Source organism: Magallana gigas, chromosome 3, assembly GCF_963853765.1.
Source record: "Magallana gigas chromosome 3, xbMagGiga1.1, whole genome shotgun sequence".
NCBI classification, from domain to species: domain Eukaryota; kingdom Metazoa; phylum Mollusca; class Bivalvia; order Ostreida; family Ostreidae; genus Magallana; species Magallana gigas.
Genome location: NC_088855.1, coordinates 12,846,812 through 12,863,720, shown reverse-complemented (window position 1 = coordinate 12,863,720; position 16,909 = coordinate 12,846,812). Strand labels below are relative to the sequence as shown.

Here is a 16,909-nt window from a genome sequence, read left to right as displayed (position 1 = left end):
AATACCGGTATATTATTTAATAAAAAGGTAAAGGATAGGAGCGGACTCAGCATTCGGTAATTGATTCTTTCATTGGTTTTATCAATTTTTAAAGGATCTATCATTGAAAGAATTTATCCTAAGTTCATATTAATGACTATACTAGGATTTTACATGGCGTATTTATGACCACAAAATTTTCAAAATGATTTGTTTAATTTAATTATATGTCTGCAAATAAAACATTTGAAGTCAATCGCGCAAGAACGATATTGTAAATTCAACTATTTTCTCATGATTCGGAATCGATACACGCTTTGAATAACGCCTAAAATTTACCAAGTGTGTCTTATTTTGGATTGTTATAATAAAACGATTTTAAAAAAAATCTAAAAAATCCAAAATACATCTATATCGCTATACTGTAAATTGGCAAATAATCACGATGGGTTTAATTTCACTATGTTCGCGATTTAATATTTTCTTGCGAAATTAAACCCATCGTGAATACTATCATTAGTTTTAAAAACGTTTAAATGCTTATATTCTGACCAATTGAATTTTTAAGCAGCGTGAAATTAAAACCATCGCAATTGGTACTTTATTAGAAATCGTGAAATTTTAACACTGTGGAATTAAAACGACTTACAGTATATTGTTGGATTGTTTTCACGTAAAATGAATCACATATGACACATCGGGTTGTGTTGTTTTTTTATTAAGTTTATAAAGGTCTGTATCTTAAATTAGACATTATACAGAGAGAGAGAGAGAGAGAGAGAGAGAGAGAGAGAGAGAGAGAGAGAGAGAGAGAGAGAGAGAGAGAGAGAAGAGAGAGAGAGAGTTGATTGGATTGTTGTCATGTAAAATGAATCACATATGACAAATCAGGTTGTGGTTTTTTTTTATTAAGTTTATAGGTTACTGTGACTCACAGTTTGCATTAATATTACCTGTATCTTGAATTAGACATTATACAATCGAGAGAGAGAGAGAGAGAGAGAGAGAGAGAGAGAGAGAGTGAGAGAGAGAGAATAACTACCAAAGATTAATCCTCATTTGGTTTGTAAATATCTGATGGTTAATATTCAGCACTGTGACTCATTGTTTGCACTATCTGCAGCTTTAAATAGATATTATACACATACATAAAGCTATGAATGTCTACTCAATGGAGAGTTATCTTTCTTCGGTCCAAAGGACTTTAACATGTCTATGTAAATATTGCAAAGCAAAAGTACTTTTCTGCAACTTGTTTGATAATTACAACATTTGAGTATATAAATTGGATACAGGGAGAGACTTTTATTCGACAAAACTTTAATCGCTAGAAACTAGAGAAGCAAACATCCAGTTTGATGAGAGAGACAGGGTATTTGATGTATTAGAACAACACGCTTCACAATGAGTGATACGGATGAGAGAGCACCATTGTTATCTTCGGAAAAAGGAGAAAAATATTCCGAGGAGAAAACCAACGAAAAGAAACAGTAAGTAGTCTTAGAGCTATATATCTACATGTGCACGGAGCAAGTTCAAGGAAAGGGGGCGGGTTTCTTGGTTTCGGAGGATTTTATTACTTCTAAAAGTTAAGAAAAAATGTGAATACGAAATTACAAACCAAATTTTAAAATTTCTGTTCATTAAATAAATCATTTCTTCTTTCATTTAACGTTTGCAAGACAAAGTCCTTGAATGACGACACCACTCGTTATCGTTACGTCATACCGCTCTCTGACTGTACATATATTGTCAATATACAACAACATGATAATGTATAAGATCTATACATATTACTCATACAATGCATATATAATGGGTTGAATAAATCAATGGAGTATTTGATTAGTTCAGCCCTGAGAAAGGTGTATATAGCTTAATCATGCCCCCTTCCCCCGGTGGTTTTTTTTTTTTTTTTTTTTTTTTTTTATAAAACTCTGGGTAAGACTAAATAATAGTAATGCATGTATACAGTTGTTTGTGTAAGAACTGGATAATTCTATAAAATGTTGTTTAATTTGAATACTTTTTGTAAATTTATTATTTATTATATATTATCTCACTTAATTATTTTTAACCCCCACCCCCACAACAACAACAGCAAAAATAATGATGGTATACCCCCTCCACCCCCCTCCCCAACCATATTACATGTATATCCTTGAATACATGTAAATAAGAAGAATGCAGTATCATTGTTGAGAAAGGAACCATATCTGGAAATAAATCAGTTATTTATCAGTTATTGACTTTTGGGGAATTCGGTAGGAGACCATATCTGGAAATGGTCCAGATATTGACCTTTTAGAATACACATCACAGAAACACAGTGAGCTTTAGGAGTACGTTGGTAGTTCTTATCAGCTATTCAATGATTCATTGCGGGTATTTATAAACAGAGGGAACAGGTGCCCCCGACCTCTCATTTACTCGCCAACAGCGCCAACATGGACCCGATCTCGAGGTACTTGTCAACATCGTAAGAACTATTTGTCCTCATATTCATAAAATTTGTTGGAATATTGATTTTTTTCTCCATTTTTTGTTATTTTAGGAAATCGGCGAAATCAGCAACTTTCGGACAGCTGGTAAGACAGTATACTGCTAGCTAGCTACTACATGTGTACCATAATGTGGTGTTTATAAGTTCAATATTACAATTTTAAAATGAAATCAGTACAACGTGTGTTGAATGCTTGTTTTGGATATTGATATATTCTTGGTCATGCTTACAAGCAACACTGATATCGCATCGCCTGTTCAGATAAGAGTATTTAACTTGGCCGATGCAGGAAATCTTATTAAATGTAATACATGTTAGGTTAAATACACATACATACTCTGTATACACTGCTTAAATGAAAGACTACATAACTATAGTTTCTGCACTGTAGTTCCGATATGCCACTGCCTTGGACAAGTTCCTGATCTTCATAGGGAGTGTGTTCGCTATAGCTGTGGGGGGAGGATGGCCAGCCCTGTCCGTTATCTTTGGGGAGCTGACCGACACATTCGTCTCAGGTCTGTATATATAAACACTGGCCGGGTCCCTCGGAGTGTAATTTCAGCTATACAAATATAGTACTACAATGTATAGAATCACTGAATTTCATATAGGGCCAAATTTTAGTGAATTGTCATGGATGGATGTTATTTCGTGTATAGTTTTGTATCATAATATTAACGAGTTAATACTATTTCGTAATTCGCTGTGGATGTAAGGAGGTTGGGGGTAGGGATATCAAATCTTCGAAAATTGAGTCACCTTGAATTTCATTATTTGTCCATTGTATATTGAAGCTTTATAAACCAGTGATCTTTTTAAAAAAAATTCGCTGTGGATGTAAGGAGGTTGGGGGTAGGGATATCAAATCTTCGAAAATTGAGTCACCTTGAATTTCATTATTTGTCCATTGTATATTGAAGCTTTATAAACCAGTAATCTTTTTAAGATATTTTTATTGTTTAATTAAGGGCCGGGAGGTTTTACCTTTATCTGCGTCAATGGAAGCCTCGTTTTAAACGGAACCGGAAACACGACCGGAAACGACTCGTCTTCTGCTGCAGACGAATTTGAAGACAAGATGAGCACCTATGCCTTCTACTATCTGTACATAGCTGCCGTGGTTCTGGTGGCAGGGTACTTGCAGGTGCGGTGTAAACCTCATTTAGTTATTCAAAGAGCACTGTGTTTCAAATTAAGTCAGATATTAATGATAGATATACAATTTATTGCATTTTCAGGGTATAGAATATAAAACACAACAAAAATACGAAAAGTCAAATCTTGCATTTGATTTGCAGTTACATTTTTTGTACAATTTGAAGTTACTGGAAAATCTTCCTTTAGCTGAAAGTTTCATGTTTTATCAGGGAATCGATTTGAAATGATAAAAGGGAGATCAGGTTGAATGCAAGTTTAAACTCATTTTGGTTAGTTCAATCTGGAAAGCTTAAATTATTGCCAATGTGGTTCTTAAATGCTTCAATATCAACGACAAACATGCATACATTCAAAACTCTTTAAATGATCTACATTTACACTTTAAGTATATCTCTATTTATGCATATTTTTATTTATGAGTTTTAATTATGCATGTAACAAAATATCATACGTATATTATCAAACAATGTTTATGCCCAACTTTCAGATATGTTCAGTTTTTCTTACATAGAGATTTATCATCGAACAATGAATTAACGGCAAATTTTTCGACCATTAGATAATGTGTTGGACAACGGCGTGTGAGCGACAGATTCATACGATCCGGAAAGTCTACTTCCGGTCCATAGTCAGACAACAAATTGGATGGTTCGACAAAAATCAAAGCGGGGAGCTGACAACACGCCTAGCAGAGTAAGGGTCCACTTTCAGAATCGAAGTCAATTGACTATAACTTGATACTCAATATTCACCTCACAAACATCCAGAATTGTCGGAGTTCATGAATAAAATGTGTAATTCATTTAAGTCTACTGAATGAAGATTTCTCTTGACTTTCATGAATAAAAAAAAATCCGTACTGGTAAAACATTTAACAGTATATTATAGTTTTACATATACTGATAAGTTGTAAATTTTAAAGAAATCAAGAATTGAGTTGAAATTTACAGTATGTGTGCCATTACCCTTATACTATCCCTTTGATAATTAACACGCTCCCTGTGATTATAGTGATATTAATAAAATCAAGGATGGGCTCGGCGACAAGTTCAGCTTTACCTTCCAATACACAGCGCAGTTCTTCTCGGGATTCGCCATCGGCTTCTGGAAGAGCTGGAAGATGACCTTGGTAATGATGTCCGTGACCCCTATCCTAGCGGTCAGCGCCGCAATCATGTCTGTGGTGAGTGTTTTCTACCTATATACTCTATAAATAACGATTTATACTTTCTGATCGATGCTCCTTTTGTTTATAAATACCAATACAGATATGGTGCAATTGTATTCAGATGACTTATAACTATTCTTTGTTTTTGTTCATATTAATAATGTTGTACAATGTATATCATGGCATATAACAGAAATACACGTAACTATGATAAGTGAAACAAATACAAAAGATAAAATGTAAAGACAACGTTAATTAAATTTTTTATGGCGTTATAAAATCCAGTTTATCAGGAACTACACGAAAAAAGAGCAGGAGTCCTACGCAGGCGCCGGAAGTGTAGCAGAGGAAGTTTTGTCTTGTATCCGAACCGTCATCTCATTCAACGGACAGCGTCAGGAACAAATTAGGTTAATATTTAGGAGATTTAATTAATCAGAAATATAGCAAAAAATTATGCATAATTGACATAGATCTGTTTTGTTGAGTATGTTAGAAGGAATTATGCATGGAATTTTTTTTCCAAAGGTAAGGAAATTAAATTCAGCCTAAAAAACGGAAACACTACTGCTTTTTTAACCAATGTTGCACGAACACATCCCGGTGAGGCTGGAATCTTAATGTTTCGAGCGCGACCGCATTATTTTGATCCTTCGTATAGAATGAAGGCCAAATTTCTGTTCTAGATATGAGAGCGCACTGAAGGAAACCCGCAGGATCGGGATCCGAAAGTCTTTCGTCCAGGGAATGATGATAGGCCTCATCATGTTCTTTATGTTCGGAACCTACGCTTTAGCTTTCTGGTGAGTACGTCCAAACACAGGAAATTCCGTCAGCCAATCACACTCTGTAGCATATATTGTTTACCTATTCCGATGACATCAAATGTCACACCACTCTAGATACGATTACTTTATTAACAGTCTTAATTTTTATTCATCTTATTTTTATTGGATGAAAAATCCAGTTGTTCGCAGTTCTGTCTACCATTATATTTTCCGGTAACTTTGAAAAGAAATTCAATTTTCTTGCATTCCAATCCAAAGTTGAAAATCTAAATCACCGAAAGAAACCGAACCTTTTTTTTTTAAAAGAAAGCCTTTTGTCTCATTTGTAAATAAGTATTTTTAGGTAGAATGATTAAAAAGAATCTTTATTCATAAAAGACACGTTGTAGTTGTTTTGATTGGCTTTCAGGTATGGGTCAGATCAGGTCAAGGATTGGTACCATTCCTACTGTGCCCCCGAGAGAGAAGGAATCAGCCCTGGGGAAGTTCTTACGGTAAGGAAAATTACTACACCATATTTCTTTTAACGGCGTTGCAGCAAAAAAGGAGGTTTGGGGAAACTACCTGCTAAAATATATCTTTAGAAACTTACTTTAGAAGAAGTAATAATTAAGTAGGTTGTACAGTAAAAATATTTTATTTTTAAATATTTTGCAGGTGTTTTTCTGTGTGATGATTGGCTCTTTTTCTATCGGAAACGCCGCGCCCCACTTGGGCTCAATATTCGGCGCCAAAGGAGCCGCAGCCGAAGTCTTTGAGACCATTGACAATGTGAGACATTTACCGCTATCCTGAATTTTGATTGAATTTTACAAATCATTTATAGTTCGATTTCTAATAGTGTTTATATTGTTATAGGATTTCCAGGACATACGTGTTTTAAGAAACTTAGTCTTTTATAAACAATGTTGATGTCTTTTTGATATAGCTTATTAAAAAATTATCAAATATTTCCAAAAATATATAAGTATATTATACGATAATATCCTGACCCCCAGTAATATTTATTTTTATTCTAAAAAATGGGAATACATGCAAGATATTATTTTTTGTGCCTTATATGTTATTTTGGTACTAAACAGGTGCCCGAAATTGATGGCACATCGGACAAAGGGGAGGTGCCTGTCTCTCTGGATGGTGACATTGACTTTGTGGGGGTGGAGTTTAGCTATCCAACTCGTGAAGAGGTCAAGGTAAAGGCCACACGTTTATGTGCATAGAACATTACTGTCATTCTTAGTTAATTTCCCAAATTTGAGAAATTGATTAAATTTATCTCATTCATGAATTGTTAAATTTTCAATTAAAAAAAATTAAATATTATAAGTTATTTAATTTCTTCATTTGTTTTAAATACAAAAACAAAACATCGTTAAAGTTGTTAAATATGAACTTTATTTAACTGTCACAATAATCCCATGTATTTGTATACTACACAAATACTAATGTTTTTTCTTGTATATAATAAATATTTTTCCATAACAGGTATTGAAGAATTTCAATCTGAATATTGGTCGGGGACAGACTGTTGCATTAGTGGGCTCTAGTGGGTGCGGAAAATCTACCGTGGTCAACCTCATCCAGAGGATGTATGACCCAGACAGCGGAAGGGTGGGTCTCTCTCTCTCTCTCTCTCTCTCTCTCTCTACCGGCAGAGCTATAAATGATAATTATAAGTGATAAATTATTAATTTAATGATTGTACTGTTTTCATGTTGTTGTCCCAAACTCTGGGAAAATGACCCAGATCTGTTCTTGTTAATACAATGACTTTAAAAATATTCATGATAATTTAAGACACTGGCAATCAAAGACATTAATCTGTCAATTTAAATGTTTTATTCTAATATCTTTTAAATAAGCAATACATGTATATGACTTTGATTTTAGGTTTTGCTTGACGGTAAAAATATAAAAGAACTCAATACATGCTGGCTTCGAAACAACATTGGGGTCGTATCGCAGGAGCCTATTCTGTTCGGAATGACGATCGCAGAAAACATCAAATTAGGAAACACTGACGCTACCATACAAGAAATAGAAGATGCTGCCAAGGCCGCTAATGCTCACGATTTCATAACAAGGCTACCCAATGTAAGCTTGATGGCATATCTAGAAAAGTCGATCTTTATATTCGACAGTATTATACACTAAATAAAATTTATATGCTTTTTACAGGGATATCGAACACTGGTGGGTGAAAGAGGAGCCCAACTCTCCGGGGGTCAGAAACAGAGAGTAGCCATCGCCAGAGCTCTAGTCAGAAACCCGCGAATTCTCCTCTTGGACGAGGCAACATCAGCCCTGGACTCAGAGAGCGAGAAAATAGTCCAGACAGCTCTAGATCAGGTCAGTAATAAGACTGAATGATGGTACAGTGATTCGGTCATATTTATTCGCGTCTAGTACAGTTAAACTTTGATATCTCAAATACAGTGGATATGTTGAAGAAATTTATAAGTCCCAACCACTTATTTTTTAAGTGATTTGGTCATATTTTATTCGCGTCTAGTACATATATATTTTATGCTTAGTAAGCTCTTTTATATTTATTCAACTATTAGGCTCGTCTTGGTAGGACAACAGTGATGATAGCTCATCGACTGACAACGGTACAGAACGCCGACATGATTTACGTGGTGGACCAAGGGGAGATAATCGAGTCTGGTACTCACTCGGATCTAATGGAGAAGAAAGAATTTTATTATCAGCTGGTGCAGGCTCAGTCCCTGGAGCCCGACGACAACGGTGCTAACGGTAAAGTTGCTAAAGATCCCAGCAAATGAAATAAAACTACATGTATCATAATTTATGTTGGTAATGTATTTTGCGGACTTTACAGAACTGTATACAAATGCAATAGCCGAACTCAGTCTTCAATTTTTTTTGACCTTTGAAATATTTGAGCCTAATAAAATACAAAATTCGATAAACAATCTTGCTCCTCTGCTGCTGCAGTGCTTCTCAAGGATTTTACATCCTTATTTATATATATATATGATTAAGATTGTTCTTAAAGGAAGACACAGCTTCTCGAAAAAAGCTATGTGTTTAAACTATTATTGTTTTGAATGTAGGAGACGATAATAAAGCTCATATATATAAACGACAAAGGTCCCGTGTGTCGTCTTCAGACAAGAGTGACAATCTAGTGAAAAGGCAAACTTCTCGTCAAGTATCTACCACTGAAAAGGGAATATCGAAAGAGAAAGAGGTGAAATTGCAAAAATCTATAAATCAGTCAAAGTAACAATTGATTTACACTATTTAATTAAAACATGTATCTTTGAAATTTTCGCGATAAAATATAACACCATTTGCTTTTCATTTAAAAAAACCCAAGAGGTACAATAACTATATATGCACTGAAGCTGTACAAATGTTGTCTCATCGTATTTTCTGATGTAGGCGGAAGAGAAGGAGGAAGAGGAGGAGGAAGTAGAAAAACCCAAATACTTTCGGATTTTACGAGAAAATTTTCCGGAATGCCCGTTTCTAATTTTTGGCACATTTTTTGCTGCTATTCAGGGAACCACGATGCCGCTTTTTGCCGTGTTTTTTGGAGAAATGATCAAAGTAATTAAAGCTGTATCATCTGAAAAAGCGTAATATACATGTATTAAATGTGTCAAAAGAGCAGGACTGATATTTTTTTATGAAAAAAAATCCTCTGTTACCAGTTTAGACTGTACTAATGTCATTGAATAATAGTTTACTATCAAAGCATTGATTATTTTGCAGGTATTTATTGATATTTACAATACAGATAATGTGCTTTGGAGTATGATGTTCTTGGCCTTAGGTGGACTCAATTTTGTTTCCCACTTGTTTATGGTGAGATACGGAATATACATGATTAGACCTATAGAACATTTTTTATTTAAACATGTATTTTATCTGAATGGCGTGGTTATTAAAAATAATTCTGGCAAATGATATGCAAACATGCAAAATTTTTCATTCATGTTTTCGTCATTATTAAGTTTTAAAAGTTTTAAACTTGAAAATTGTTCCGTCAACTTTGGATAATGTAGGGAGAGGGCTAAATCAGACTCTGCCTGCTGCCTTAACCCATTCTATAAATCATATTGAATATAATAATTGTTGAAATAAAAAAAATGAGGTCATTTTATTTCGACTCTTTCCAGCACACAAACTTCGGCATTGCCGGTGAAAGGATGACGTTCAGGCTGAGACTGAAGATGTTCCGGGCTTACCTCAGACAGGACGCCGCCTACTTTGACGACCCCAAACACGGGACGGGCTCCCTGACCACACGGCTCGCCACGGACGCTTCTCTCATCAAAACGGTAAATAAAGAAAGCAGACGACAAATTTTACTGCGAGAGTGTCAAGGGTAATGAACGTAATTATTCATTGAAAAGAAAATAAACCAACAAAAAATCTCCCCTATACAATACTGTTTGTTTTTGCAAGTTCAAGCAAAGGGAAAAAACTTGCAAATGAAGTACTCTACTTTGAAATAAAGCAAAATTAACGAAATACTCCAAGTTGCTAAATATCTTTTATATCAATTTGATGATGTTGATTGCAGGCGACTGGTTTTCGGATAGGCACGATTCTGTCCTCCATCGTTAGCTTGGTTGCGGCCCTGGCGATAGCATTTTACTATGGGTGGAAGCTGGCGCTGGTTGTTCTGGGCGGGGTCCCTATACTGATGTTGTCTAGTGAGTAGAACATGGTCACGCCAAAGAACATGTTAAAGAGAATGAGAGTTTTCTTTCGTTTGAAGACATTTCGTGGTGTAAAAAACGAGTGTTTTTTGCAAATCCAAGGTTCAGGTGCCCCCCCCCCCCCAAATGCAAATTAGACGTGAAACTACAATTTTTACTGTCAATATTTTTACCAGTTTTATCTATACGTGTACATGTATGTAACATCACATATTGAACTTGATAAACATGTTGCAGTGAAAAAATATGATTGAAAATTTCGGACATTATTTATGATAGGATTTGGTATCATACAATTTGTTTGAATTTTCATTCTTGAAAGACTATTTTAGTTGCTCTTTAACAGTTCTGGTCAAGTATCTTCAGTAAGTTATTTTCCGAATGAATGAAATTAATTAAAATAAGACAAAGACACATTAGGGATGGAAATGGTACATTGAATATTTTTCTGGCGATATGTTTAAGACTTCGTGATATTTTATTGCATCGCCAGTTATAAATAAAGCTGAATATAACGATTTTTTAGATCAATTATTTGTAATATGATGGTTCTATGAATTATTCAGTAAGGTTTGATTCGTATTAACCACATCGGAAGAAAGGCGATTTTATTGTTTAAATCATTTAAACGTTCGATTAACATTTAATGAGGTGGATTTTAGAATCAATTTGAAGCAGATATTTAATTGTCAGTGACTTATTGTGAAATATTTATATTCATAGGTAGCTTGCAGATCAAAGTTGTAATGGGTAAACACAAAGACGACCAGAATAAATTAGAAGATGCTGGAAAGGTAACATCCAAACCATTTATAGAATTCTCATCAGAGGGTCACACTCTATAAAGTAATTATACCATTATACCCAAATCTTACTTTACAAGTATCAGATAATTGTAAAGCCAGAGTTCCATTTCCATAAAGAGTCAAAGCGGAAGTAAATAAGTAGAAAGAAAGTGTACATTGATCGCTATTTTATCTGGTATACAAATGATAAATACATAGATTTACTCACTTCTAGATTGCCAGCGAGACCATTGAAAACATCCGTACTGTGCAGTCTCTCGCCAGGGAAAAATATTTCTATGATCTATACTCAGAACATCTAGAGAGCCCTCTAAGGCAAGTCTAAATTATTTAAATGGAACCATTATATTAAACACAATGTCATGCTTGTTTGCCACAACTGAAAATTCTTTAGAAATAACATGCAATGTTACACAAAAGGACTTCAGAGATACATGTGCTAGTATGATTAGTTATGAATCGCACATTTATATATTAGTTAAAATAGGTTTATCTTAAAGTACTTGAGGTTGAAAAAATATGTCTATTTATTTATTCCAGATCTAACCTGAAACAAGCTCAGTTATATGGATTTGCCTATGGCTTTTCTCAGTGTGTTGTCTTTGCAATGTATGGTGGTGCTTTCCGTTTTGGGGCGTGGCAAGTTAGTGTTGGAGATATGGCACCAGAAAATGTGTACAAGTGAGACAATCTTTACAAAATGAGGCTTTAAAAAAGATTTGTAGTTTTTTGTGCCCAGTAACGATGTTCCATCACAAAATTATAACAAAAAGAAACAGATGAAGGTTTCGAACATTGGAACTACTTCATAACGAAGTGCTGACCAATTGTGATACAAACTTCCCTCATCATTGGATGTTCTATTATTCATGCACTAGATAGAGTTTTGTTAATATACCAGAAATAACTTCTAAGAACAATTATATGAAATTCCTGACAATTAACAGCATATAATGAATAATGAATATTGATTTAAACATATGTTTGCCTATGACGATCAACAAATTTTATAATTTTTATGGTTATATATTAGATGCCCTTATTATTTTAAACATTCTACTCTAACACATTGTAGGGTGTTTTTCGCCATTGCTTTCACCGGAATGACAATTGGACAGGCCAGTTCTTTCTTGCCAGATTATTCCAAAGCTCAGCATGCTGCCGGGATACTATTCAAAGTTCTGGAAACTATTCCTGGAATAGACATATACTCCTCCAGAGGAACATACATGGTTTGTTTATATATGCCTAGAATTTTTGAAAACAATACACTGTTTTTACACACATACAAATATTTCTACGTGAAATGACTCGGATTCCAAACCGTTTTCAGAGATTTTGAAATTACTAGGAAAATATGGTATCAAACTTCTCATTCGTTTTATAACAAATTAAACTAATACATTTAGCCAGTTAAACATAGCAATCTTATGATTAAAAATCTAACTAGAGACCAAAATGTAATTTCTAAAGAAAACATCACTGCTTTTAGATAGGAATAACGTGAATTCTAAGGCGAACCGTACGCGCATGATTTTCGCCCATGTAACAAATCGTAATGTTACCCGTTGCTAAGTGCGTTGCTAACGCTGAGGGTAATAGAACAGATTATGAACTGCGTCTAAACCAATCAGATTTCAGTATTTAACATGAAAGAATAACAATATATATTATTTCATTCTTTCGTGAACGGTCAAACCTTAATTCCATCATAATATTGACATAATAAAAAAGTGATTTTATTTGATGAGCTTGATAAACTCAATATCTTTAATTGAGAACATTGTAGTATTTATATGTAGATCTCATACACTAAATGTAAGTAGTATCCCGTTGATTTATGCTGAAAATACACCATCATCTCGAAAAATCCTGCTTAACATTCATATCATTATAATTTTCTGAGCGGATTCTTTTCAGACCACTGTGGATGGGAGAGTTGTCTTCAAAAACGTGTCGTTTAGCTATCCCATGAGGCCCGAGGTGAGAGTCCTGAAGTCCCTAAGTTTCACAGTGGAGCCCGGGCAAACGGTAGCCCTGGTGGGGCCCAGTGGGTGTGGCAAGTCCACCGCCATCTCACTGCTCCAACGAATGTACGATGTAGAGGACGGAGAAATAGTAAGATTTATGTTGAAACAGCCTTTACAGAAATAGTAAGATTTGTATTGGGACAACCTTTACAGAAATAGTAAGATTTAGATTGGGACAACCTTAACAGAATTGCTATATAAATGATGTTTTATGTTTTTCAAAATTATTAAAAGCTCTCTGTAAACCCGGGGAGAGTAACAGTAAACTAGAGAAGAAGGGTATTAATGAATACTGTGTAAAGGGAAATATTCGTCATCGTTTAATTTTTGCCCCTTTTGCCCTCGTTGTCGACGTCAGCAGGCGAATTTAAGACTGGGCGAATTTCAATATCTCAAGTTATATCCCTCTTAAACTGTGGGTGAATTCAAACTGTTTGCAAGTGTAGAAAGGCAAAAACTACACGGGGCGAAAAATAACCCTGTATACAGTATTCAGAAAATAAAAATTACGTGTTAAGTTTTATACACTACGAATATGTGAAGTGTAGTTCTAGCATAAGATGAAGTGGTAGAGCCGGTTGTTTTATATTCCAGAATTTAGATGGGAAAGATATCCGGGATCTGAACTTGAACCGTCTCCGTTCGTTCATTAGTGTTGTCAGCCAGGAACCCATTCTGTTTGATTGTAGTATTCGGGAGAATATATCATATGGCTTGGACACAGATGTAGGAATGGATGACGTAATAGAAGCAGCAAGGAAAGCCAACATTCATGACTTTATCACAAGTCTTCCCGCGGTTAGTACTTCAAGACCTTGTTGAAAATAATTCATTTGTTTGAAAATTAAAATGATTCACCTTACGCAAAGAAGATTATTAAAATAATTTACAAGTGAAGAAGGAAAATAGAGTAAGGGAACGTTTTAACTAGAATAAAATGAATGTTTCATAACAAGGATAGGATAAAAAGATGTTGTGTGAAATTGTTTATGATGTCGTTAATAATTTTCAAAGGGGTATGAGACAGTTGTTGGAGAAAAGGGCACACAGCTGTCTGGGGGACAAAAACAGAGAGTAGCGATAGCGCGTGCCATCGTGCGCAACCCTAAGATACTGCTTCTGGATGAAGCAACGTCTGCTTTAGATAGCGAATCAGAAAAGGTAAAATACTTGTTTGATGTTTGTTTGTGCCCTTCTAACCCTTTTTGTTGAGTGAATCAATAAAACTTCTTTTTTAATTGTTAAAACAGCAAGTTCAGGCAGCTTTGGACGCCGCCCAAAAAGGTCGGACGTGTATCGTGATAGCTCATCGCCTGTCAACGATACAGAACTGTGATGTAATTTTTGTGATTGACGATGGACAGGTTGTGGAGAGTGGCTCTCACCAGGCGCTGTTGTCGTTAAAGGGAGTGTATTCCGCTCTCGTCAGCGCTCAGCAATTTACAAAATAACTAAAATAGTTTTAAGATGATCAGTTTACATGTTGTGATTTGTATGTCTTATTGATTGAACGTCTTTTTCTGATTTGTTGTTGCTGTTTAATGAATTTGGTTTAATTTTGTTCTTTGTGTGAACAAAAGAATCAAAGACGCACATTTTATCTATATTAGTTTATCAATCAAAAGCTAAAAAATGAAAGACGTATTTTAATAGATGAAAATTTTATACACAGGGACACAAATGCTCTGTTGAAGTTTCCTATTGACTTAAATATTTTTTTTTAGAATAGATAAAAACCAGTGCGTATATAAAACCATTTTTGATATGTGTTTAAATAATTGACTTTTGTAAATGAAATCTATGTAATCATGAATTTATTCGATTAGAAATACAAATACACGTCAACAGTACAAGGGAGGCGCATTGCAAGACTAGTCCACACTCGACAAAACCGTTGTGATGTATCATTCTCTGTGAGAACAAATCATTCTTTGTTTTTATAAAAATATGATTTGAAATAAAATATTTATTACAAAAATAACTCTCTTTTCATTAGTTTAATCCAAAAAGGATCCGAGATTCATATTAAGTTTTGACAACAAATTCGATAATAAATCGCTTATGGTCAAATTTTAAGGCACTATATATTGTTAAACAAATGGTGACAAGTATCTTCTCGCATGAAAGAAGATGTTAATATTAAACAAAACTTTGTCCTTTAACTTCATATGTATGCATATTATATAATATTGTTTTGTGAAGATGGTAAGATGAAGTTATGTCTGATATATATCTAGATATAAAGTTTAACATAATATTGTATACTACATACTAATGTACAAACCAACGCCAATAGTGCTATCACAAACGAAGAGTATTAACTAATTATACAATTTTCACAACTATTAAGATTAACTTTGTTTACTGTGACTGCATTAAATTGAATTTTGCGAGAAAGCTTTCATGATCAAGTGGCTTCCAAGTTAAAAAAAATTGATAGCCCAAATTCAGTGACATTCGCTTTAGATGGACTGTAATTACGTTTATTGAAATTTTGCATCAGTTTTGAATGTCAAGTGTCCTATAAATTTAGTATTTATAAACATACAAACGATGGATTAAACTTATACTAGTAAATGGTTTCTCTCTTTAGCTCTATGGCATTTCAACACGAATTTTAGAGGTACAGATCTGCAGCTACAGAAACACAAACAACATTTGATTAAATTGGACTTGGCAAAGTGTATTTCTAGTTTATTAGCAGGGGACACCATCACCAGGACTCAAATAAAAAAAAAATTGTGTCGATAACAAAGAGTGACAACTAAGCTTGTGCAGCAAATCAATACTGATATCATATCTGTCTGAAAAAAAGTTTGATTACAATCACGTATACTCTTTTGAAAGGTTCAAATAAGCCAAATATGAAAAATTTACTGACACCTCAACTTGAAATCTGAAAATGGTCAACTGTATGCCCTGTCGTTGCAAAACATTTAAAAATTTTAAAATTCCAATTTATTTTCTGGATTACAATGCAACGATCTTTAAAACTTATTCAAACATCTTCTGATCAAGCCACACAATTATATATTGACCGCTCATTCATAATAAATTATATTTATTTATTTAACCTTGACAGTATAAACTGTACTTTTCTTTTATTCTCTCCTCTTTTTCAGGGAAAGTGTCTTTAACTCATAATCTTAAATAAGAAAACGCGAACATGTATGAACAACTTGCATAGATATTTTTTATCAGTATTTTTTAAATAAAGAAACTTGGAATACAATGTGGAAAGTCAGAGACGTCAGTTAGTGATCCAATGAAGAATCATGAGTTTTCATGAGCGTTGATGTAGAAATTTTTACCAAAAGAAATAGAAAAATGCCAATGCTATCTTAAAACATCTTTGGCAGAGTGACAACCGAACAGATCTATCTATGATAGTGATAGTGTGCTATAGTAATTTCCCATTACTAGTATGTATTCATTTAAGGAAGAAAAAAGTGTTTTTGGATTATCCAAATAGTTTTGAGTTTCATGACAAAAATTAGAACATTCAGGAAAAGATCAGAATATACTATACCAAAGATATATCAAGGATAAAGCTATTGTCTGTTTTCCTTCGAACTGGTATACTAAACATGTTATTTTCACTAATCTTGGAAGTGTTTGTATAAAAAGAATAATATTGTTGTTTATCTAATAACTTGACGTTCAAAAAAAAATTGTTTGCTTCTTTTTCTGTAAGAGGAAAGAAACTGAAATAAGCAACGAATATTGCTTTTAAAGTTATTTATCAGAAAAACACCTGTCTTTGCCAGTCTCAAATGATCT

General features: G+C 34.1%; 2 protein-coding genes across 3 annotated transcripts in view; one reads left to right on the top strand and one right to left on the bottom strand.

Annotated features, from left to right (window-relative positions):
* The window catches only part of LOC105342864 (glutamic acid-rich protein), a 79,468-nt gene that overhangs the window by 33,846 nt on the left and 28,713 nt on the right, over positions 1 to 16,909 (bottom strand). The window lies entirely within an intron of this gene.
* On the top strand, positions 1,149 to 14,954 carry LOC105342870 (ATP-dependent translocase ABCB1). Of its 2 annotated transcripts, none has more exons than XM_011449940.4 (28): positions 1,149 to 1,469; positions 2,534 to 2,567; positions 2,874 to 3,000; positions 3,454 to 3,629; positions 4,203 to 4,336; positions 4,655 to 4,826; positions 5,097 to 5,221; positions 5,498 to 5,614; positions 6,009 to 6,093; positions 6,257 to 6,370; positions 6,682 to 6,792; positions 7,085 to 7,210; positions 7,490 to 7,693; positions 7,778 to 7,948; positions 8,164 to 8,356; positions 8,677 to 8,813; positions 9,008 to 9,175; positions 9,341 to 9,433; positions 9,748 to 9,909; positions 10,155 to 10,287; positions 11,017 to 11,087; positions 11,314 to 11,414; positions 11,640 to 11,780; positions 12,175 to 12,331; positions 13,020 to 13,217; positions 13,724 to 13,927; positions 14,144 to 14,290; positions 14,380 to 14,954. In XM_011449940.4, the coding sequence occupies exons 1-28, from the start codon at positions 1,384 to 1,386 to the stop codon at positions 14,578 to 14,580; spliced, it is 3,888 nt and encodes a 1,295-aa protein (XP_011448242.2). In that variant the 5' UTR covers positions 1,149 to 1,383; the 3' UTR covers positions 14,581 to 14,954. The 2 variants fall into 2 exon arrangements, with proteins under 2 accessions (XP_011448242.2, XP_011448243.2); XM_011449941.4 differs by lacking the exon at positions 1,149 to 1,469 and adding an exon at positions 2,412 to 2,443.